The sequence below is a fragment of the Chionomys nivalis genome, chromosome 3 (assembly GCF_950005125.1).
Source record: "Chionomys nivalis chromosome 3, mChiNiv1.1, whole genome shotgun sequence".
Classification (NCBI taxonomy): Eukaryota; Metazoa; Chordata; class Mammalia; order Rodentia; family Cricetidae; genus Chionomys; species Chionomys nivalis.
In genome coordinates, this window is record NC_080088.1 from 104534618 (window position 1) to 104559201 (window position 24584).

Here is a 24584-nt window from a genome sequence, read left to right on the forward strand (position 1 = left end):
TCCAGTGTAGAAAAAGATTTATTAGAGTTTGGGTTTTTAAAATGAGTGAGACACCAGCCTCTGGACAGCTCCAGCCTGCAGGCCTGACTTTCAGTGCTATGTGACAAGGGCCCTTGGGACTCTTCTCACTACTGTACTGGACGGCTGTGTCCTGCAGGCTGGTGGACAATATGGGACATCATAGGAGCGTGCTGTGATAGAGGACAGAGTGGGGTGGCCCCTATGACACCACAGACCCCGACTCTGTCCTGTCTAGCCTGGCAGGTGGGTGTAGGATGGTGTAGGCTGCTCACTCCTCCCGAGGATGCTCGAACCTGGGCTAGGAGGGAGTGGCACCAGTGCTGCGTACATACATGAAGTGTGAGCCGGGATGTACAGAAGCCTTTCTTACCTGAGATGGGACCAGTCGGGGAGGGGTGTGTCATCACATGTCCAATGGCAGAAGCTGCCTACTATACATCCACGCCTATATGGGTGGCTCCGCCCCTGGGCTGTATGTGTGTGTCCCTCGGGCCCATCCCGCCCCAGAACCAGCTCCCAGTAGCTGATGGCTCCTTGGTCCTAGCTCAGAGGCCCTTTCTGGACCCATGAAGGTCTGTCTCTCAGAGCAGCAATTCTTCCACAGCCCTCCATCTCCAAGGCCAGGGTGGACCAGGAGGCGACATTCACGGCCCTGCAGGACACTACTCTTAACCTGGCCTTGCTGAGTATCCCTGCAGCTGCCCCTTCCCAGTCCCCCTGTGCGCCACCTGCCAGGTTGCCATTCCCCTACTCAGGGCCTGGGGTAACCCAGCCACCGTTCCTTAACTGAACCCCCACTTTGATGCCAGGTGGCAGAAGCCCCTTCCCAGCTGGGGAGGGGACAGCCACAAGTCTAAGCTGCAGGGTCTCAGCCCATAATCATCTGGGGGCATTCTGCAGAAGCAATGGGCAGGAGAGATGAGAGATGTCTCTACAGGCACACCCCTAAGCCACAGCACCCCGGGGAGACCCACAGTTCTCTCCTGGCCACGCAGAGGGAGATAACAGGACGTCGCCTCCACTTGAGAACAGCTGGCTAAGATGAGGCGAGGTGACTGCTCCTGACGGTTGGAGCGAGGTGCCTGGCCAGCATCTGTAGATCCTGAGTGTGACTGATCCTCTGCAGCAGCAGACATGCATGGCACTAGCTGCTGCAAATGGCAGTGGATCAGACCGCTGGGCAGGTACCCTGTCCCCCCACTCTGTTCCCCATTGGGCCATCAACTCGCTTGTGAAACCGTGGCCGTGGCCCCTATGGACACTGTGAGGACCTCCTGTTGTCCCCATCTGTCCACCTGCAGCCCACCTGCTGCCCACCTCCAGCCGACATCAGAGCTGCTCAGGTGCGGACAAGGCATCCCCGGGACGTGACAGCCAGGCATGAGCAGCCCAGTAAGGTGCGAAGAAGCAGCATGGTGTGCAGAAGAGGAAGGAGCACCGCCTACGGCTGCTCCAGGGGAGGAGGGCGCATGGATGCCACTGGTGGGACTTCCTGTCCCAGTTGGAGGCTACTCCAGCAGAGGGCACAGCACCCCTGGGTTTGGTGGAAGGAAGGAAGGAAGGAAGGAAGGAAGGAAGGAAGGAAGGAAGGAAGGAAGGAAGGAAGGAAGGAAGGAAGGAAGGACCGGGCACTGACTACTGGCTGTTATGTCCCCGCCCTCCTCGGCTCCTTGATCCGCAAGGCCAGCACTGCCCTCAGGATGCCCTTGCGGAGACAGAGGTCCACACGCCCCACAGCAGTGGCGGCAACAACAGTAGAGATGGCGATGAAGACTTGTGTGCATCTGAAGTGCAGGAGCACACTGCCAGGCTGTCCTGGGCCCCACTGCGGCCCTGGGGTCCAGGCCCGACTTCCTCCGCATCTGCCAGCGGCTCGCCACACACCAGCCAGTCCCGGGCTGTAGACTGGGGGTACCCAGGTGCTGCCTCCAGCTCGCCATCCAGCACCTTCCAGTACTCCTGGCCTCGGAAGAAATAGGATGCACCTGTAGGGTAGAAGAGGGTGGCTGAGCTGGTTCCTCAGACACAGGGAGGCTCTGCATAGAACTGCGGTTAAATATGGAGCTGCAGAGGTAGGGGGCAGAGGTAGGACATCTTAGGCTGTCTGGGCCATGCCTGTTAGAAGCATGAGCCTGACTTGGCCATTTGGAGGAGACTCTGGGACACAGGGATGGACTGTCAACTTCCACTCTTCCTTGCTGGAGTTTGCCCAGCATCGGTTCTGCGTGCATCTCTTTTGGTATTGGAGGGGAGGCTACAAGTAGGGTACAGGTGCTCTAAGGAAAATGTATAAAGGCTGCAAGTCCTGAGTGAGAAGTAGGAGGTCAGGGCGGGTGGCAGAAGGGAGCAGAGCCTGTGAGGGGGCTTAGGAGAGAGGTGAGGTCCTGAACCCCTCAGAGCTCACGACAGGTTAAGTGTGGTTCAGGGAATCCCGCCCCCACGCCGCATCACAATCCCTTATCTACAGTCAAGGAAACATGCTGGACAGCACTGTCCCCTGCCTGGCGCTCACCATCAGACCAGCGCATGGCGTCATCCAGCATGCTGGGGACACCCCTCCACAGGGGGCCCTGGGCAGGGTAGCCAGGGTCCATGCGCCGTGTGTGGTCATCATAGCGCCAGTACAGCTGGTCCTTAAAGAAATAAGTCCTGTCATTGTGGGCCCAGGAGAAGACAGCATCGATGCCACCTGGCGGGAGGCTGAAGTCGGAGACAGGTCGCGGGTACCCTTCCTCTACGTTGTTGTCCTTAAACACCCAGTATCTGTCTCCTGGTGGCGAGAGAAAGAGCCGTAGGCTGTGGCAAAGGCCCCAGCCTTGACTTGCACGGGTGTCCCCCATCTTCACCCAAGGGGCCGTACAAAGTAGTTACCCTATGTCACCAAGTCAAGGAGGAGCCCTGTCTGACATTTAATGAGCACCTATTACATCTTGGTGTGGGTCTGGGAATCAGTTCCTATTCTGGCAGTCACTGAGAGACAAGAAACAAAGACAATTGACTCGCTCTGTGAGTGTTATGTATGAGGGGTAGGGACGTTCCCTCCCCCATTTTGAGACAGAGTCTCATACGGCCCAAGCTGGTCTCAATGACCTTGAACTTCTGACCCTCTGGCCTCCATTACCTGAATGCTAGGATTAAAGGCAGGTACCACCATTCCTTGTTTATGGGCTTCTAGGGACTGAACCCAGGTCTTCATATGTGCTAAGCAGGTGACGTAACAACTGAGCCACCGACCTATGACCATCTTATGGCAGAAGGCATTCAGTGTGAGGCCTAATTACAAGTGAGATGCAGGTCTCTCTGTGAGACTTTATGAACCAAGATGCTGAAGAACCGTTGGGTTCCATGGGAACAAAGATGTGTGGGCTGGACCAGACAGACTCCATCCAGGGGTACCAGTGTGTGGGGTGAACACAGGGCAAGATGCTCAGGTGGCTCTCGCTGTTTACAGAGTGGAAACAGTATGTCCAGACCATCAACAAATGGGATTGGTCAGGACACCGTGGGTGATATTCCTGATCCACAGGATACACAGGGCACACGAGGGGTAAAACCTGGGGTGGGTAGATACTGAAGGCCCGAGAGTATGCTCTAGACTGGAGACCAAAGACACCACCATGTAAGGGAGATCCTGGCTGGGACCCTGGTGATGAGTGGGTGTCTATGGACTAGATGAAGGTATAGTCGCTGTGACCTCATTGGCTTGGGTCGAGGGCAGTGCTTAGGAACAACTGGTATTGGGGTTCACAGCTCAGTCTCAACTGAAAGTCCCAGAGAAGAAAAAAAATACTGGCCACCCTGGGGATACACAGTGAATTCTAGGCCAGCCAGAGTTACATGGTGAGACCTTGTCTGGGAAAAAGGAAAGTCACGATGATTATTAACACTGTCAACTTGATAGCAGGTAGAATCCAGCCTCTGGGCATGCCGATGAGGGATGTTAATCTCGAGTGGGCTGAGGTGGGAAGACACACCCTGAATGTGGGCAGCACTGTCCCACGGGCTGGGGTCCCGGATGGAATAAACAGGAGAAAGTAAGCTAAGCCGCACCTCCATCTTCCCCTACTAGGGGGGACGATGTGACTGGTTGTGACTGGCTGTTTCCTCCTCCTGCCACCCATTTCTTCCCTAACATGATGGACCAGAACTGTTAGCCACAACAAAACCGCTGTCGGGTATTTTATCACGGCATTGAGTCAAGTGACATGAGGCGAAGCTGGCTCAGTGCCCTCAGGGGGACCTGAGCTGGGAGGGTGACCTAAGGTTGGTGGCAACTTTGGGCTGAGGGCGAGCCGCTGCTCACACCAACCCCAGGTTTCTGTCCATGTCTCTCTGTGCATGAGCCCAGGAGGCTCACACCTCACATGTGTTTCCCTCCTCCCCCAGCCTTACCTTTCTCCTTTCTAACTTAGGCTGGTCTCAAACTTGCTACCCTGCTAAAGATGACCTTGAATGTACAATCCTCCTGCTTCTAACTCCCAAGTGTCGGGATGAATGCACCCGGTGCATGCAATGCCAGGGCACAAAACCAGGGTTTTGTGCATGTTAAGCAAGTACTCAACCGATGGAATGATACCTATAGGCCCCCAGCACCCCAAGTTTTGGGAAACAGTCTTAGTATGTAACCCAGGCAGGCTGGGAATTTGCAGCAACCCTCCTGCCTCAGCTTCCCGAGTGCCGAGATTATAGGAATGTGCTGCCTTCCTGGCCCAGGTCTCTTTTCCCTTTCTGTGGGATAGAGGTGGACGGAAGGGACACATCCCATCCGAGGCCAGCAGTGAAGCCTAGGAGCCTTGCTTACGAGTTAGGGACAGGGTAGGGTGACCTAGACAGAGGCAGCTGCTAGGGGTTGTGGCCTCACAGTTCCTCCTGCATTTCATGGCCGCTCTCTTAGTTCTCTGCACTCAGAAGGGATGTTTCTGCCTTGGGGGTCTTCACACTGGTCGCAGTCCTGACCTGGACCCTGTTCTTGGAGTTTCTGCTCAATGGCAGGTCCCTAGATAGACTTCGCCTGCTGTTGCTTCTTCTCTCCCACTACCTCTACTGCTTCTTTGAATAAACTCTCTCCTGTGGAGGAGCTCTTCACACCCTGCCTCACCCCCAACTCCAGCTCTACACCAGCCCCAGCAGAGATTTTCCTCTTTTTTCCTTTTTTGGCTTGTTGTGTGTATCTGCAGCGCCCCCTACAGGATGAGACGACAGTAGGCCTCCATACACATCCAAGGAGTACAGCTGCTCTTCAGACGGGTGGAGCAAACGGCTCACTCAAATAGGCTGGAGGTGCAAGGTTACAGCCAAGGGTTGGCAGGGTGCAGGGGAGGCCAAGGCAGGTCAGACGGCACAGGGGGAGGTCATGGCTAGCTGTGGCCCAGGAGAGAAGCTCACTCACCTTTGAAAAAGACAATCTTGTGATCGCTGGTACGCTCATACACGGCATCCACACTGTCCAGGTGCAGCGGCAGGCCCCGCCAAAAGCGATGCATTTGAGCTGGCTGCAGGGACACCAAGTGCCGATCCCGGGTCAGCCGCCAGAAGTACTTGCCTGGATGACAGAAGGGAAGGTGCTGCAGGAGCCTGGCGTGGCTATGGGGATCTGTCTTTCCATTCCACAGGGCCCCCCAGGGTCGGTTACCTTTGAAGAAGAAGGCTTCACCTCGGATCTGGGCCACGGCATCAAAGTGGGCAGTGCACCTATGAGGCATGTCCTTCTGGGGCCTGCAAGGCAGAACGTGAGAGGGTCTGAGAGGGAGAGCACCCGACCCAAGCAGCCGGCTGAGCTACGGCTGCCAGAATCATGAGTGGGGGCATCCTGGAAGGACCCACAACAACCCTGTGTCCACATGGTAGACGGAGCTCACCAGGCAAGAAAGGGCAATTAGAATGAGGGCCCCATAAGGCTATAAGCTGCATCGTGAGTCGGAGGCTAGCCTGGGCCATATGAGACTGACTCAAAACCCCAAAGCCAACTTCCCTAAACCTAACACACCAGACGATAACAACAGCACCCGAAACGAACCAATAACCATGACAAACAAAACAAAAGCAAAGAATGTGAGCTTCGGTCGGGCTTGTGGCCACACTAGGCCTACAGTCCTGTGCTCAGGAGGCTGAGGCAGGGGGATTGCCGTTGTCTGGTCAACTCAAGTGTTGGGTTTCAATTGCCTGGGAAAGAAAAACATTCCTAGGAGGGACAGTTCTTAAGACCTGGGAGGGAAACAAAACTCTTAAGTCTCAGGTAAAGTTCCTGAAACTTACAAGAGTCACAGGCCCCTTCCTAAGGTTATGTAAGATGGCTGGGGCAGAGGAGATGTCACAATTGGCTATCTGCCAGTCACGCAGAAGTTTCAAGGATACAGCTTTTTTTAGTTCTCACTCAGTCTGGGGTGGGCTTTTCAGTAACGAAGCTGTCTTTGCATCACCTATACTCTTATAGGAAGTAACCCTCATGCTTGCTCCTGTGAGTAGCCCTGGAAAACTTACTGGTTCACTATTCTAGACTAAAATCCTTTCGTTGGTCTGCTGTGGGGGCCTCATCTAGGGTGAAGAGATGCTTTCATAACTCCCTATGGAGTCATACAACACTGGGCTCCACAGTAAGACCTTGTCTAAAGCGAGAGGGGAAGGAGCTGGGGGAAGTGCTGAGTGGTTAAGACCCAGGTCGGTTCCTCACACTCACGCTGGGTAGCTCAGAACTGCCTGTAACTCCAGCTCCAGGGGATCCAGCGTCTCTGGCCTCTGTAGGCACTATAGGGCCATGCACGCAGCCACACACAGACACACGGTTTTTAAAAACCCTTAAAATCGATGGAAAGGCAGAACGGCTTCTCAGCTTCCCAGGTAGGTAAGTGTCTCAGCACACAGAGCCCCGTGGGTAGGAGTCGGGGTGTGAGTGTTCACTGATGCACACTGCAGACGGGAGAACCATGTCACATGCCCGAGACTGAGAGGGTCCTGTCGACCACAATGCTAAGTGTGCAAGCACGGGCCCCAGAGCATCACCCGACACAAAGGGGACGGAGAGCAGAGCTGTGTCAGGGACAGAGAGTGTGAGGAGGCCTGAGGACAGCATGATCCATTTGCTGAGAGGCGGCCAGTCCTGAGGATCTGCGGCAGAGGGCTTCGTTGCAAACCACCTGCTAGGGCCACACACGGTAGTGTGCCATGCATGAGGACACTCTCCCTTTGTCACAACACAGAACCCTCCGGCAGTGTCACACATGGGTGACTTAGAGAGCTGGGTGGGAGGGGTTGGCAGGAGAGAAATGATTCTTACAGGGACATATAGCTCAGTTATAGAATGTCCTGGGTTCAGTTATCACTTAAAAATGAAAGAGAAAAGAAAAAGAAGAAACAAGCAAAGCCAAGTGTGTGGCTTTGTTTCATTCAGCTCATGTCTGAACGCCAGCACGCGGGAGGCAGAAGCAGGGCGTTCATGATTTTGAGGCTGGTCTATGCCATGCAGCAAGTTCCAGGTCAGCCAGGGTTACACCGCAAGACCCTACCTGAAACAAATCTGCAGAGGGTCAGTGCGGTGGCTCAGTTCATTACAAGGACTTGCTGTCAAGTCTGATTGCTAGAGTTCAGTCTCTGAATCAATATGGTGGACGGAGAGAGCCAGTTCCCACAAGCTGTCCTCTGACCTCCATGCACACTGTGTGCCCACACCAAATGTGTGTGTGCGTGTGCACAATCACATATGCACGCATGTGTGCACGCACATGCATGCGCGCGCACACACACACACTGGGGGTGAGTATTTGCCTAGCATGCACAAAGTCCAAGATTCAACTCCCAGCACTGCATTAACCTGCATTAGTGGTACACGCCTGTAGGATGAGAGGGTCAAGGCTGTTGTCATCCTTAGCTACACAGGGGGTCTGAAGTCATCTTGGGATACACAAGAGCCTATCTCAAACACCAAACCAAACCAAAAAGTACCAACAAAACAAAAGCAACACAGGGTTTGCGGCATAGCTCAGTACACTTGCCCTATATGCACAAGGCCCTGGGGTTAATGTCCAACACAAGAAACACACACACACACACACACATACTCCAACAGATAGGAAATAACGGTGGGTTGAGAATATTGACTCATACCTATAATTCGAGCACTTGAATTGTAGATGAGTGTGGGCACACAAGGGGGCCAGGGTGTGGGGGTTGGGGTCAGACGAGAGAAGGGACGGGCTGAGTAACAAAAGGTGTGCACTGTGTAAACTCTCAATACAGTTGCTGCTGTACTGAGAGCCCAAGTCCCAAGGATGCCACAGATGTGCACCCAGGGAACTGTCTGAATAAGCGCAGCTCTCAGTCAGCTTGCAGAGGGACTGGCAGTAAAGTAAACAAGCCACTGTTTGCAAGGTCTCCTGGCCCCCAGGTCCTGGGCTTTGTGAACCAAGCTATAGAAGAGGGACTATTTGAGGTTCAATGTAGCTCCATGGGGCAGTGGGTCCTTTCCCATCCCCCGTCTCCTATTGGGAGGTCTAAGAGAAGAAAGCGCCCCTCGGGCCCAGTCAGCACACACAGCAATGCCTTCCTCGGGATCCCAGGCTATATACTGGGCATTATGTGCTTTGTAGGGACAGCAGGGAACTAGGACAGGCTAGCTAAGGTAATGTGACAAGGGACAGGGCTTACGGGGTGCTAGACCGATTGCTGGGGGGATCCGGCAGGAGGGGTGGTTCCTCAGGCTCTGGAGTATCCAGCTGTGCAGTAGGAGACACGGACTCCCGCACACCTGCGGAGACAGAAAGTGTGTGTTCAACCCAGGGCTTTAGTCTTACCAGCCTATCCTGCGGCCCTGGGCATGCAGCCTGGGCTGTGACGCTGGAGGCCCCCAGCTCTGCTAATTCAGCCAGATGGGTGTCTAGGTGGGGCAGACCACTGCAGCAGTCCTGTGAACTATGCTGTGCCCCAAGAGCTTGTAGAGAGCATCACTGTCCCTCACAACCATGCTTCTGGGTGGGCACCCCTGAAAGATGGAAGCCAGGTGATCCACAAGAATTCTGCACCAAGGTCCACAGCGCTGGTCACAAGAGCCTAACAGGGAAGTAACCCTGTGCTCAATGTTGAGTTTATTCAGCCATGGAAAGGAACCAGGCCTGACTCCGGTGGGGAAGAAACCTTGAAAATACCACACTTGGGGAAAAGAAACAAACCACAAAAAAAAAAGCCCACTAGCCACACTCCCCTTCCTCCGAGTATCATACCTCAGGCAATCCTCAGAGACAGTCCCTTGGGGTTAGTTCAGGGTGGCAAGAGTTGTGGATGTAGGTAGGGTGGCGCCTGAACAGCCAGCCCTGTGACACACGTGGAGATGGGGGATTTTACTGCATTAGACACAGCACTGGGGCTGGAGAGATGGCTCAGCCATTAGGAGCACTGGCTGCTCTTGCAGAGGACCTGGGTTGGGTTCCCAGCACCCACATGGCAGCTCACAACTGTCCATTAACTCTAGCTCCAAGGGATCTAACGCCCTCTTCCATCCTCCATGGGGCAGCAGGCATGCATGTGGTGCGCATACATACACGCAGGGCAAGAAATTCACACACATAAAAAGGAGTGGCCTGCAGGCCTGAAGAGGCAGCTCAGCAGTTATGGGTGCTTGCGACTCTTGCAGAAGACCTGGTGTCAGTTCCCAGAACCCACACTGCCTGAAAATCCAGTTCCAGAGGGTCTGATGCCCTCTTCTGACCTCTGTAGGCACCTGCATGTGTGTGGTGCATGGACATATATTCAGACACTCACACATAAGAAAGGAAATTCTGCAAAATAAACAAAACCACCACCACCACTGAAACAACAACAACAACAAAAAAAAACTCCACACAGATGGGGTGGGGAGGTGGGGCATGGAAAAGCAGATTGGGGGAGTGCAGAATGAAGCTAGAGGCAGGATGGGGGCCAGGCTGGCTCTATTCAGGGAGGAAAATGTTTCTGTATATTAAACATCACCTCTGTATATTAAACATCACCTCTCCCACCCCATCCAGAGTATCATCTTATTTCCAGATGTGACCCGAGAGCGGCCCTGGACCAGATTCTGGTCCTATTTTGGCTGTTTATACTCCGGTGGGGCTACACCAGGCAAGCTGCCTGCCTCTCACTCTCACAGATCGACCCTGGCAAGCTATCTACCTCTTGGTCCTGTGGGCTATTCTGGGCACAGTGCCTGCCTTTTGGTCCTACAGGGATATCTTCATAGTCTTATGGGCTATCCTGGGAAAACTGCTTCTTCTCAATCCCGTAGGGATGTTCTTTCATTCTTGTGAGCTATCCTGGACAAGCTGCCTGAACCCGGCCTACCCCAGGACTCCTCCTCCCTAAGAGTTATGTAATTAGATGGCCAATTTAGCACAGACCCGGTGCTTTGAAGGCCTGGCTCTACCTTTTCTGCTGCCAAGGCTCTTGGAGGGACTGATTGACATTCCCGGGGCTCTAAGTACCAGGGGGAACAGCACTAGAAGGCCGAGACCTGTATCCCACACCCTGGACTCCTCTCCACTGTTCTGTTTCCAGCAGATGTCACGTGCCCACAGAGTTCTCGACTAAGAGGGCACAGCCATTAACAGAACATACAACTACCTGGGGTATCTGTCCCTAGCATCGCTCTCCATGTGGTCCATACTGGGCTTTGGGAACACTCACCATATAATTGCCAGACACGCACCCTGTCCTCGTAGGGAAGCCCGTAGCGGAGTGGGTCACCGACGGGGCCCTGGTAATATGGTTGCATGATGGAGCTTGGGGCAGCAACATGGCTCAGACCAATGGCATGACCAAATTCATGGACAGCCACTGCAAACAGGTCCATCCCATGGGCATCTGGAGACACAGAAGCTGCATGAGCCGGGGAGGACAGGACCCCCTCACTGATGATGGGGCTGGTATACAGAGCCGGTGCTCAGAGGGTCCCTGCATCCTGGCTGTGCTGGGGGCTCCAGCTAGCCACGTGAGTACTGCAGATCTGCTCAGATCATGCTGGGTTCCTAGGGAGGCCCTGTGTGGCAGGAAGAGGCTTCCCAGGGGGGTCTCTTACACTTCCACGGTATGGAAGCCAGCGCGTTTAGTGTCTGACCATAGTGGAGACATCCCAGGATTGGCAGGATTTTCCAGGCTCAAATACAATAGTTGTCACCCCAAGACCCTACTTGAGAGATCTGGGTTTCAGCGCACTGGGCAAGGAATTAGCTGGTTTGCCAAGCCGCCTGCAGACACTCGGTGGATCGGCATCATGAGAACGGCCCAACAGGTCTCAGTTAGTGGCTAACTTATGAATGGGGAAGGACTCAACTATTTAAGTCTAACCTGGGACTCGGTCTGGGGGACACAGCTGCACCTTTTTCAAAAAGATTTATTTATTCATGTATTTATGTATATGAGTGCCCTCTGTCTTCGTGCACACCAGAAGGAATCTGATCCCACAATCAGATGGCTGTGAGCCACCATGGCTGCACCTATCTTTAAAAGGTTCAGGGTGTTACTGTGGGGTCCGCAGGGCCCACAGGGGCTGCCCAGGCCCAGGGTTCCAAATACTCAGGACTGACCCCCTACATACCTGAGGAACGGAAGGTCCATGCCTCGTCATCATCAAAGTGGGTATCCCCTGCCGTGTGGTGGTCACCGGGGAAGAACGCATGGGCCACTGTGCCCCCGGGGCCATCAAAGGGGTAGCCATCATTGTGGTCGGCCTTGGAGAAGTCGATCTGGATGTCAGCCGCGTTGCCTGCTACCTCGTGGAAGTTCAAGGGTGTGATGTCACTCCAGACTTTGAGGGCGTAGTACATGAGTGCCCGCACAGTATCCCGGCCCAGGGGTGAGTCTCGTGGGAAGGTCCGGACCCTAGGGGCGGGGTCAGAGTAGAGGCCAGCTGTCCCTGAGGCCTTTACGGACCTCCCTCTGGGGTAAAATATTGCCCCTCCTTGGCGTGAGTGTTCCCTTATCATCTGCTTTTTTCTAGTCCCCAGGAGATGAATGCAGATGAGCCCAGGGGACTCAGGAAACGCCAGCTCTCCAGAAGGCATGGGCAGGCTGCATCTCAGGGCTTGTTCCACCCTCCATCCACAGTCTACACACCGGTGGGTTCCTCTCTATGCTGCTCTGGCCCCAGGGATGGTAGAAAGACAGACAGACACTATCCTGGGGAGCCCCCATCCCGGCCACGCACCTCCAAGAAAGGTTCCTCTTGCTCCATTTGGTTGGTGGCGGAATCTGTCGCTTCCTTCTTGCATGGGCCCCAAGGGGCAGGTCCGGAAGGGAGCAGCGAGGGGTCTTCATCAGGGCCAGAGTGGCCTCATCTGCATGGTAGACATAGGTCAGCAGGTAGACCTGATTCCACCCCCCAAACGAAGACCCCACAACCCCTCAGAGCCAATGGTCTCAAGGCCAGGTGTGTTCAAACCCCTCCTATCCCCCACCAGGTTAAGGCAACTTTCATGTTCATGGTTCTGGCCAGTCTGAGTCCTCAGTGACTAATTGCAAGTCCTGAGTAGTCAGGGTGGGTATGGACAGACTGGCACAGCTCTGATGGAACCAAGAAGCCTTCTGGTGCCTCCCGGAAAACTAACCCAGGATGCCGGTGGTCTCCAGGCCGCCAAACTGCTGCATGGCAGTAATGGCCTTGGATAGTTCCTCCTGGGTCTGTAGCTGTCCTGTTGCTGGGTCTGCAGGAGGCAGGTATCCGAACCTGCTCAGCCATTCCTGGGGACACAGAGCAGAGCAAGAGGTTGTTAGGGTAGAGCCCAGCGGAGGAGGAGCTGATCAAGCTCATGACTGTTGCAAGGGAAATGCCGCTTGAGCCCTGGCCACCCCTACCTAGCTCCATCCCAACATCCCTGTCCTTTAAATCGGGTTATAAGCCATGATCAATGTTTGCCAGCAACCACTAGATGGTGCTGCAGTCCACATGCCAACTGTGACAAGGACCCTGCCTGCTGCATGCACCTGTCTGGCTCCTGACCCAGAGGTCCTGTAGGGCAGGATGCTCTAAGCCAAAACCACCCTCTTTTTCAAGAAGGGCCCAAACATGGGACCCAAATCTAACCTGTAGACTTGTTTATTTCCATCTCATCAACACACACACACAACATACACACACACAATTTTGAAACAGGGTCTTAACGAATAGTCTTGGCTGGCTATGTAGATCAGGTTGGTCTCAAAATCCCAGATATCAGCCTGCTTCTGCTTTCCAAGTGCTGGGGTTAAATGCACCTGCTACCACACTCAGCTACACCACTCTTTTGAGAAAGGGTCCCATGTAGTCCAGTCTGGCTTCAAACTTACCTTGCAGCCAAAAATGATCTTGAGCATCTGATCCTCCTGCTCCCACTGCCCAAGGGCTGGGATTACAGGCACGTACTACCATGCCTCTTCCGTGTGATGCTAAGGATTGAGCCCAGGGCTTTGGGTAAGCTAAGCAAGCACTATCCTTACCTACTTTTTTAAATGTTTAGTTATCCAGTTGTGGCGCACGCCTTTAATTCTAGTACTTGGAAGGCAGAGGCAGGCAAGCCTCTGAAAGTTTGAGGCTAGCCTGGACTACACAGGGAGTTCCAGGACAGCCAAGGCTACACAGAGAGACCCTGACCAAAAAAACGACAAAAAATTAAGTTACGTAGTTGTGTGTATGTGTGTGTGTGTGCGTGTGCACACATATGCAGATAACCTCAATCCCCTAAGAAGCACTAGCTCCCCTTCGAGATGGACTTAACAGGCAGTTGTGAGCTGCCCAAGGTGGGTGCTGGGAGCCCAACGAGGGTCCTCTGCCCAAGAAACAAGTACTCTTTTTTAAAAAAAGAATTTATTCTAAATTCGAATTGTGTGTTTTATTTTGTGTGAGGGAGTTTTGCCTGCATGGATATATATGGCCACATGCTTGCTTGTTGCCCACAGAGTAAGATGAGATCAGACCCCCAGGACTGGAGCTTTGGGTAGTTGTAAAGCCCCATGTGGGTGCTGGGGATGAACCCAGGTCCTCTGCAATAGGAAGGAGTGCTCTTAACCACTAAGCCATCACCCCAGCAGCTTCTCCACGCTTTTTTGAGACAGTGTCTCACCATGTAGCCCTGGAATTTGTTATGTAGACCAGGATGGCCCTGAACTCACTAAGACACTCCACGTCTGTCTTTGCCTCCCAGTGTTGCCGGGCACTGAAGTTGTGGCCATCATGCCCAGCAACCTACTTCTGTTTTGATGGACACACAAAAAAATACCACCCTATTCAAGTCCTTCCCTGACTCTCCAGTCCCAAGGATGTCACCCAGACTCCTCTCTTGCACTGGTTACTGCTGCTGATAGCTGTTGCTTGGGAGTCCAGTGGATGTGGTTGGAACTGGGTTTCATCTCCCGGGACTCCTTGGAGCGTCAAACAGCGGCAAGCTGCCCAGGCTAGGAGGTCCAGCCTGGATGATGTAATTTGCATACATTCGCAGTGTGCCTGCCAGGTCTCTTCTCTGCATAACATGTATCCTCACTGGGGTTTCTCTGTTTCACAGTTCACCCCACCCCAACCCTTCCTGCATCCTGTTGGTGTGTATGGGGATGCCAGAGACTGGTTTCTAAGGCTGAAGGGCAGGACCTTCAAGCAGCCCGGAAAGTGAGTCATACCCCGGGTACACGCCCAGATCTCTCTACTGCCTCATTTTGGGTTCTGTAAGGAGGCCATCTTGGTGAGACCCTGTTCAGAGCTTTCCTCTCAGAAACGGTTTTAACATTTTAGCTGTTTTCATGTGTCAGAACACACACGCGTACGCACACACATGTTTTCACAGCTCAGACGAGGGGCACCATGGCTGCCTTTCTTTCCTACAGGAAGCCCCCTGAAGCTTCCTCAGCCCATACATGGAACACTTCAGAGAGAATGGGTCCCCCTCCCGAGAGTGCGCATGGATGGGGAGCAGGGGTTGGAGGTTGGGATGGTAGCCCTTGCCTGCCTAGAACAGACCGTAATTGGGCTTGGCAGCACTGCACCTGCAATCTTGGATGCCCTGCCCCCACCAAGAGAGAGCTCAACCCTCTTGCATGCTGGCAGCCCCCTCCTTGTATCCAGGAACCTTCTCCGCAGTGCTGAGTCCTGGGAGGGGCTGACCACAGTGGACTTTGACTTGGGGAGGTGGGTGATCGCCAGCACTGGCCTCAGGTGGACACCCAAGGGGCAGCCAACTGACCAAAGTCATACATCAGCAGAGGATGGGTGTGTGGAGGCCACAGGCAGCCAGCTCATCCATCTCCAGGCGGGTGAACCCCAAACACTCACATAAGCTTCCCGTTATCATCTGGGACTAGAACCTGATAAATGTCAAATGAGGATAACGGGCCATTGAGACAGCAGTTAGCCTAGAGGACTTGGGGTTGCCTAGGCTGACAAAAGCCACCCAAAGGACAAGATTTCTGTAGAAGAGGCAGCCTTGACTGGCAGCTTGCAGCTAGAGAACCAAGGCAGTCCCTCGTCACCCCATCTGACCTGCTCTGACCCCTGCAGGTGTGAAAGCCTCTCCCCACCTCCACGTCTGCAGCAGGATGGCCAGAGATAAGACTTCCTTGCTTCCTCTCCCCTGTCCTCTAATACCTATTGAGCCAGGACCTCACACACCCTGTCCTGGGCCGCCAGCTTCCTGCTTGCCTGCCTGGTCCTCCTTCCACTGTCGCCACGGAGACAGACCGCTGTCTCCAGGGCAACGGAGGCTGCAGCAGGCGGGTGCTGTGAGGCTCAGGGTGAACCTTCCAGAGGGCCACTGGGGAGGAGGGTGGGGCAAGGAGAAGGGGAGTCCCACCCCCCAGGGCAGACACCCCTTCCTCCCAGCCCAGTCAAGGAAACTGGACCATTACTGCAGACCATTACTGAGGCTGGCTGAACAGTCCGGGGATTCCTGCACAGATGTAAACACAGGCAGTCAGTCAGCGCTAGCCCCTTCCTCTTTCTCATCTTGCTGTTGCGTTTATCACCATTTGACACAATGTGTATCTTTTTACAGCTCTAACGAGGCATAATATGTACAGTGTTACAATCCTTCAGATGGTTTTAGCAAATTTATAGAGCCACCCCAATCCCTGCGCTGGCTTACCCAACTATCTTATGGAATCTGGGCAGCTCTGCCCACAGCCTTGATCAGATGCCATTGTGGCCCCCGGGAGCCTGCAGACCTTGCCTGGCACCTGGACTATTACTAAGCTTGCGACCACCCCTCATCCCTCTCTAACTGTACCCACCAGTTGGAGGCAAATGGATGCCACCAGCCCCATCTCACAGGTAGGGAAACTGAGGCCAGGTTATTGTCCTTCTAACCTGTGTCAGGAACAGGGCCAACTCCTGATAGATATATGATAATGATATCTGCTATATATCATTCATATCACATATGCTAACTGTAGGTGCGCCAGTCCGTAGGCAGTGCCACCTCTGGCCACTCACTCCTCACATTTACCACTTTCCCCCCCATATAAAGCCCTCAGGCCCTTGTAAGGGCAATGCCAGTGGGGACCCTCCACCCCTTACAGGTGAGGCATCTGAGACCCCGAGGAGCAAGAAAACTGTCCACGTTATGCAGCCCATGGGATCCATGGCTCATCCATTTATTAATGAGCATGTATTGTGTGGAAGCCAGGGGACAAGCTTGGGGGTGACCCTCAAGGCACACTGTCCAGGTCCTTTGCAGCAGGGTCTCTCGTTGGCCCAGAGTTAACCAATGAGGTAAGATTGTCCAGCCAGCATCTCCAAGAATCTCTTGTTTCTACCTCCCCAGTGCCATTATGGTCCACAGTCAGGTGGTGATGGCACACGTCTTTGATCCCAGCATCTGGGAGGCAGAGGTGGATGGATCTCTGAGTTCAAGGCCAGTCAGGTCTAAAGAGTGAGTTCCAGGACAGCTAGGCCTACACAGAGAAACCTTGTCTTGAGAAATCAACCAATTAACCAACCAACCAAACAAACAAACAAACAAAAAACAAGAATGTTCCACCAAGCCAAGCTTTAAAAAATATTTTTTTAATGTGTCTGTGAGTGGGTAACTTGTCTATGAGTGCAGAAGCCCAAGGGGGCCAGGGGCATCTGGCCCCCTGGAGCTAGCGTTCCAGGAAGTGGTGGGCCTCAAATGTATACGCTCTTAACTGCTGGGCCATCTCTCTAGTTCTATGCCCAGCTTTTCCAGCGGTTTCTGGTGGTTGAATTTGAGTCCTCACGCTTGCCTGGCAAGCACTTACCCAACCAAGTGAACCTCCCTCCAGCCCCTGCGTGGCCCTTTTATAAAGAAAGATCCTAGCAGATAGCCAGAGTGGTCCTCTGCCTGGGCCTTCCTGACTATGCCAAGGGCTGGCTGTGAAGGGAGATAGGCAGACCAGGGCGGATCTGTGCCAGAGGGGAGGATCAGCGGAGACCATGCACACATTGTCTCTGGCCACTTTCGTCCTGATGGCAGCGGCTCCGCTAATTCTGAGCTAAGGGCCACTGAATGCCTGTGAAATACGTGGAAAGCTCCACGCAGCCCCCGGGATGTGGGGAGGATGGTGGGCGCTGTTTTTTTTTTTTCTTTCCTGCACTTTCCATCATGCACAGTGGGCATTCTGTAAGTCACTGCAAGTCGGCCCGACGCAGTAAGTGCTGCTGCTACCCCATTTTACCAACAATGGAAGAGAAAGAAGCACAGAGTACTGACCCCTGTCACACAGTATGGGAGTGCAGAGCCTTGAGGCTGGAGCTGTCTGGCTTCTGGGCTTACCTCATAACCACTGCAAGGGAAGGGAGGGATGTGACAGAGGGGACAGTTAGATGGACACTAGGGGAAGTTGTTCTGGGCAGATACGGGGTTGTCATTGTTTATAAGGAGCCCTGGGGAGAGTATTCACGGTAGGAAGGTTTTTCTGTTTGTTTTTGTTTTTCGAGACAGGGTTTCTTTGTGTAGCCTTGGCTGTCCTGGAACTCACTCTGTGGACCAGCCTGGCCTCCAACTCACAGAGATCCGCCTGCCTCTGCCTTCGAATGTTGGGATTAAAGGTGTGCGCCACCACTGCATGGCCTGGTGTGAAGGTTTTGATGCAGGAAGTAGCTAGGTATAGCACTTAGGAAGGAGATGGTTTCTGAGGGGTGAAGGGTCTGGGGACAGGGACAGAATGGGACTTGGAGCTATGAGGGGATGCATGCCTTTACATAACCATCTCATCTTTGCTGGGAGCCAGGCGCCTGGCATGTATAAGATGTCTTTTCCTTCCTGGACCAGCACTGGCCTGTACACAGACCCAAGGCCAGGTGGTACTGAAAGTTCAAAGTTTACAGTTAAGGTGACAGGCATCTGACACACCCTGGGAAGTCCCCCAGCAGGCTCCTCACTGGACAATGCCCTGGCAGCCTTCTGAAGTTGTCTGGCTTCCCCGCAAGAACAGGCTGTTCCTATGGGCCCATTTGACAAGAGAGAAGACTGAGGCCCTATGAGCTGGTCACAGAGCAGGTAAGCAGCAGCCTGGGATTCAGCCTAGATCTAAGTAAAAGGGTCCCACATTAGATATCCATAGACTGGCCGGGTGTGGACGCGCACACCTTTAACCCCAGCATTCAGGAGGCAGAGGCAAGCAGACCTCTGTGAGTTCCAGGTCAGCCATGGCTACAAAGACCCTGTCTCAAATGGAAGCAAAGCACAAAGTAGTGAACATTGAGACTTGTTTCCTGTGTGTGTGTGTGTGTGTGTGTGTGTGTGTATGCTAGGACAGAACTCCGGGTCCTTCACGTGTTAGACAAAATCACCTACATGGTGTGGTTTGGATGAAAGTGACCCCAGCCCCCAGTTCATATATTTGAACACTTGGTTCCCAGTTGGTAGAAATGTGTGGGGACGATTAGGAGGTGTGTCACTGGAGGCCTAGCTTGAGGTTTCCAAAGAATTTCTGATTCCAGTGTGTTCTTTGCAACATGAGACATGGGCTCTCAGTTATTCCTACAACCAGGGCTTCAGCCTGGCCGTCATGAATGCTACCCCTCTGGAACTGTGCTCATTCAAATGCCTTCATTTCTTTTCTTTTCTTTTCTTTTTTTTCTTTTTCTTTTTTTTTTTTTTTTTTTTGGTTTTTCGAGACAGGGTTTCTCTGTGGTTTTGGAGCCTGTCCTGGAACTAGCTCTTGTAGACCAGGCTGGTCTCGAACTCACAGAGATCTGCCTGCCTCTGCCTCCCAAGTGCTGGGATTAAAGGCATGCGCCACCACCGCCCGGCCAAATGCCTTCATTTCTAAGCTGCCTTGGTCACGGTGTTTTCTCAAACAGAGAAGTAACTACGACACTATAACACTGACAGACAGCGTCATCTTCTATTTTCTTGAGACAGTGTCTCACTAGTAGCCCTAGATGGCCTGGGAACTCCCTATGTAGACCAGGCTGGTTTTGAACTCTCAGATCCGCCTCTGCCTCCTGAGTGCTGGGAGTATACGATTAAAGGTGCATACACGGCCATACCCAGAACTGGTCTTTTCTGTTTGTTTTTTAGCGCCTTAGGTTGCTCAGGCTGGCCCTGAACTTGCTATGTAGCCAAAGACCCTAAACACCATATCCTTTTCCCTCTGCTTCCTGGTGCTGGGATTACAGGTGTGTGCCACCATGCCTGGCTTATTTGGTGGGGCTGGGGCTGGCAGCCAGTGGTGTGTGCATGCTAGGCAAGCACTTTCTGAGACAGAGTCTTGCTCGAGAGTCCATGCTGGCCTTCATACCACCCTCCTTCCTCAGTTCTGGGCAGCCGCGGTGAATGCCCGTAAATGCAGGCCTGGCACTATGTTCAACTGCTGCCTCGCCACCTTGGTTTGGGTCCACAGTGAACAGCTGTAGTTCCCAGAGCATAGCTATGGGCATAAGGAGGACTTCTTCGTGGGCCCAGAAAGAGTGCAGGTAGCAAGGAGACCTAAAATCAGGACAGGAGATTGTAGGCTTCAAGAAGGAGACACACAGGCCAACCCTGCACTCCATGTCCCTGCTTCTGCCTGCCACCATCGGCCCTGCCCCCAGGGTCTTTACTTATCCACGGCCATCCTTAGTTCCAGCACACCAGCCTTCAGCTGTGGGCATCCGTGAGATCTGAACCTGCCCAGCCTGAGTGGTACCAGCAACGGGAGAGACTGCTGTGGGAGGAAAACCTAGAGTCGAAACTTCCGGGGTTCATTTGTTTAGCTGCCAGCATGAAAGGGGCTCTTTAACAGGACCCCTGGCAGCCGTGGGCCCCCAGATACCTAGACTGCTTGGTGCTGCCGAGACACAGCCACACAGCATGCTCTTCGGAGCCAGGCCTGGCTGAGCGATCTGACATTTGTGAATGAAATATAAGGGGGTGACGGCAAGAATCTGCAGAGCCAGTCAGTGGATGAAACGGTCTCCAAGGCAGGTTGTGAGTGAGAACCGCAGGGTGTGAGAACTGGGGCTGATCTGGCTGTGTGAAAATTGTCCACTTCCCCATGGCTACCCAGCTGGACATCTGAAAGGGCCGTCAGGACGCCACTCTTTAAGAACCTTCCCTGGGGTTGCACACTTTGCTGTGAGGCATTAACCATTCAAGAAACGGAATAACAAAACAAGGCCCACTAGGCTGTGAGGAGGCACAGCCCCGGTGTCCTTCCAGGGGGCCTGGGGCCTCTTCTGGGCTTTATTCACTGGCGTTGGCCCCTCCCGGCCCAGCCGTGGGTGCAGCGCTGTCTGGCAGCGGTTGATCACAAAAACAAAGGCGCCCTTCTCCTCGGAGGCATCCAGACTTGAATACGCTCAACAGCCCGCAGAGGGCGGTCTGAGGGGCATCAGAATGCTCCCACCCAAAGCCCGCCCATCTTTTGCAGCTCGGAGCCCCTGCGCCCCAAGCTCTTAGGTGCCATCTCCTAGAGGGCCACCAGAGGGCGCCCCCTACCACCACAGAAGAGACAAGCGGATGAGGGTTCCCACACCCGGGAGGATATTGTCCTGGGAAGGGGGATGCCTGCTGCACCCTCCCGCTTTATCCAGAACTGGACGACAGGGTTCTGCTGCCTCTGACAAGGCTGCGGTCACGCGCCCTGCTCAGTGAGACCTTCAAGGTGTGGATCGGCCGGTGACCCTTGGGTGCTCAGGAACTCAACAGGGGTGGGGAAAAGTAGATGAGGTCCACAGGTGCCAGGGGAAGGAGCCAGCCCCATCCCAACCTCCAAGGTCTGGCTGTTACAAAACTTCCTAAAGGCACTGGGCCTAATGGAGAAGTTGGCTGGTCAGGGACTCCATCGCCCCAACTCCACCTCGGTGTCCTCTCTCCCTTAACCAGTCCTTTTTGAGACACCCTGAGAACTAGAACACGAAGGGGTCTGGGCTCTACTGTCACCTACTCAGAACTGGAACTGGATGTCCCACTGCTCGTGGCAGCGGGGGAGAATGGCTATGAAAGCCCAGGAACAGGAGTGTGAGGAACCCCTATTTTAGAAACCACTGGAGTGGGAGGAAGCCACCCCTAGGGGACCCTCGGGCGTCTGTCCGCAAGTGGGCAGAGAAAGCATGGGGCCGCTGCCATCACAGAGGCCTGGGGGTGGCAGAGTTAGCCTCTCACTGAGATCCAGGGGCAAGTCCCGCCCCAGTGTCTCCTCCATCATGACATCTCCAAGGCACCTTGCCTAGACCTAAAGGTTTACGAGTCCCCATTGCCAACCGCCCGTGGAGAGGGGACTCTGCCAGGACCCCATTAGGATATTGGCTAGCTTGTGCCGGGCAAGAAGCCGCCCGGGCTGGGTCTCTGGATCTCAGAGGATCAAGGGCGCCCAGACCGGGGCCTCCTCCTCGAAAGAGGGCTTTATCCACCGTGCGCGCCTTTGCAGAGGCTTCGCGGGCCTGCGGAGCCATAAAGTCTGATCGAAAACCTTCCGGGTCTCCTGCGGGGACTTGGGTCAGGAGGGCAGACGAGAGGTGGGAAAAAGCCGGCACCGCGGCCCCCAAACAAGGGTGCCTCGCTAAGCTCTGGTCTTAAGGTAGCAGCAGGGTTGGGAGTTGGCGGGCCGGGGACAGCAGCGGGCTTGACACGACAGAGGTTGCCACCCGCACCGGCGGGACAAGGCCGACCGCTCCCGTGGAGGAGAAAGGAGAGGGGGTCGCTCCACGCACGCCGAGCAGGCGGTTCTCCCAACATCGTCAGCAGAGCAAAGTCGGGAACCCCAGGCTTTCCGGACGCCCACATGCGCGTCCCCGGCTTGCGGTGCGCGCCCCTGACCTCCCACTCCGGCCGCGAAGCTCGTGGGGCGCACCGCTCCGAGCGACTGTGACGCCGGTCACCCCGCCAGAGGTCTCTGTGGAGCTGCTTTTAACCAGGGACCCGGCTCCAGCTGGGCGACCACCTCCCCGGGGCGCCCGCGGCTGCGACGCAAGATCGCACCGAACGAGAAAGCGACCGCTGTCCTCCTACACCTGCAAGCGTGCGTCCCGCTCAGCCCGAGTCCCAGGCTCAGTTTCCCTGCCTTGGAAATGGGTCCGCCACGCCCGGGATCCGCGCACCTCTCCGAGAGGAACAAGGGAGAGTCTCCATTCTCTCTTGCACCTCGTGAGAGCCCGGGGACTCGGCTCCCGGAGTCCCGTGCCCGCGTCGCACACTCACCACCCCGAGACTGAGGTCCTCTGCGCGGGGCGCGGGCGCTGCGCAGCCCCCGTGGGCCGCCAGCGAGAGCAGAAGCAGCAGCGGCGGCAGCCTGGGCCCGGGGCTTGGAGGGCCAGGTCCCCGGGGGGATCCAGGTCCCCGCGGGCGGTGTCCCATCCCGCTCTCCGAGGCGGGGTGGCGAGGATCCCCGCGCCCGCCCGCAGCCGGCTCCGCGCCTCACTCGGCTCCGCGCCCGCTCCGCTCCGCGGGACTGAGCCGCGCGCCCGCCCGCCTCCGGGGCAGGGCCATGCTAATGTATGCTAATAAGACATCAGCCCGCCCACTCCCTTAAAGGGGCCCCCTGCACGGGCGGGACAGGATAATCCGCACCGAGGGTTTGCCCTCTTTGAGAGCTGGAGCTCCGCTCCAGGTAGGGGAGCGGGGAAACTAGGGTGCGAGTGTTCAAGATCCCCGGCAGCGCCCCCTGGTCTTCTGCTAGAGCTCCCGGTCCAGTTCCAGGTCACTCAAGACCTGGAAGACCACCGCAGCGCGCATGATGGGCGCACGGGGGAGCCCGCGGGCCACAGAGTCCTGGGGCGTGAGGGAGTGAGCACCCCGATGCAGAGGGAACGGAGGTGGGGGGAGGGGGTTAGTGTGATTCCGACGAGCGTAGGAGGGAGCGTGGGATGGGGTGGGTGAGCGTGGGTGGGAGTAGGGGCGTAGGATGGGAGGGGCTGAGGCCGAGAGCACACCTGAGTCCTGCAGGGAGCACGGAGCGCAGAGCATTTTGTTACCCTGGTGCGCCAGGAAGCACCTGGCTTCTGCTGCTGAGTGTCTGCGGCAGGTGTGAGAAAGGAGAATTTGTGTTTTGAGGTGCGGGGAGTGAACCCCCAAGGCTGCCGGCGGCCTGGACCGGCTTTCTCTCTCCCTGAACCGCGACCGAATGGGAGGCTATGAATAGCTCACATTAGCTGGGATCTGGCATCCGCTCAGCACTTTACATAAAAAAATTTTCTTTCTCACAACCCTTAAGAGGTGGAACCCATGTTTCTCAATTTGTCCACAAAGAAACTGGGGTCCAGAGAAAATAACTCCTAAGCAGGTGACAATGTGCAGAGCGACAGAGAGGAAACTGGCTGGGCTAGGGGACAGGGTTCAACCCCTCCTCTGCCCCCAGTTCAACTTTTTATCACCTTGGGATGCAGCTGGATCCCTAGTCTTTCCCATCGGTCTCTCTTTACTTTTGGTGTTATTAGGATTACAGTCTGTTGTTTACATAGGGAAACGGAGATTCAAGTGATGTCCCCTGAAGGGGAGGGTGGCTCCCTGCATCCCAAGCAAAGCTCCCTCCCCCAAATCCTAGCTGTGGGACTTGGACTATGCAGTCCCTGTTGCTCTCAGGGTCTGGGTGGTTTGGGGAGAGGTTTAGATTCTGCACTTACTTCAGCACTGTGTAGTGACAGCCGGAGACGGGTCACCTTTTCCAGTACAGAGGTGTGTGTGGTGTTGGGGTTTAGGACCTTAATGTGAGAGAGCTGGTGACCCAGAGGGTACCCAACCCAGCCATCCAGCAACGAGACAGAGACAGTAACATCTTGGGGTGCTTCTCTATGGGGAACAGACTCCATACCACTCTATATCAGCCCTATGAAAGGGTGCTGTCCACATTTAAAAGTGGGTCTTCCTACCCAGTTAACCTAATCTGGGTAATCCCTTAAAGGCGTGCCCAGAGGCGATCCTAATGTAGCCAATCTCTCGCAGGCGTGCTGGGAGGCTTGTATCCTAGGTGATTATAGATCCTGTCGAGTTTACAATATTAACATGTGGCATTAGCATCACATTGGTATTAGAAGAAAACTCGGTCCCTATCGAGAAGCTTTGTGCTCACCTGGTAGACGAGAAGAGGGGGACTGACTGTAGGTAGCATTTGTAGATACTCTCTGTGAGATCGGCTGCAAAGCTCCAGACCTCCTGTTCTGTCTGTACTGAGGTCTCTGGCCTCCCGTGCATGACATC

General features: G+C 54.8%; 1 protein-coding gene across 1 annotated transcript; it reads right to left on the reverse strand.

Annotated features, from left to right (window-relative positions):
• Positions 1–22841, reverse strand: Mmp17 (matrix metallopeptidase 17). Its single transcript, XM_057764973.1, has 10 exons — positions 22590–22841; positions 12591–12723; positions 12191–12320; positions 11582–11865; positions 10672–10848; positions 8662–8761; positions 5654–5736; positions 5411–5563; positions 2534–2791; positions 1–2006 (listed from the first exon to the last, which is right to left on the reverse strand). The coding sequence occupies exons 1-10, from the start codon at positions 22743–22745 to the stop codon at positions 1717–1719; spliced, it is 1764 nt and encodes a 587-aa protein (XP_057620956.1). The 5' UTR covers positions 22746–22841; the 3' UTR covers positions 1–1716.
• Between the last annotated feature and the right edge of the window lie 1743 nt (positions 22842–24584).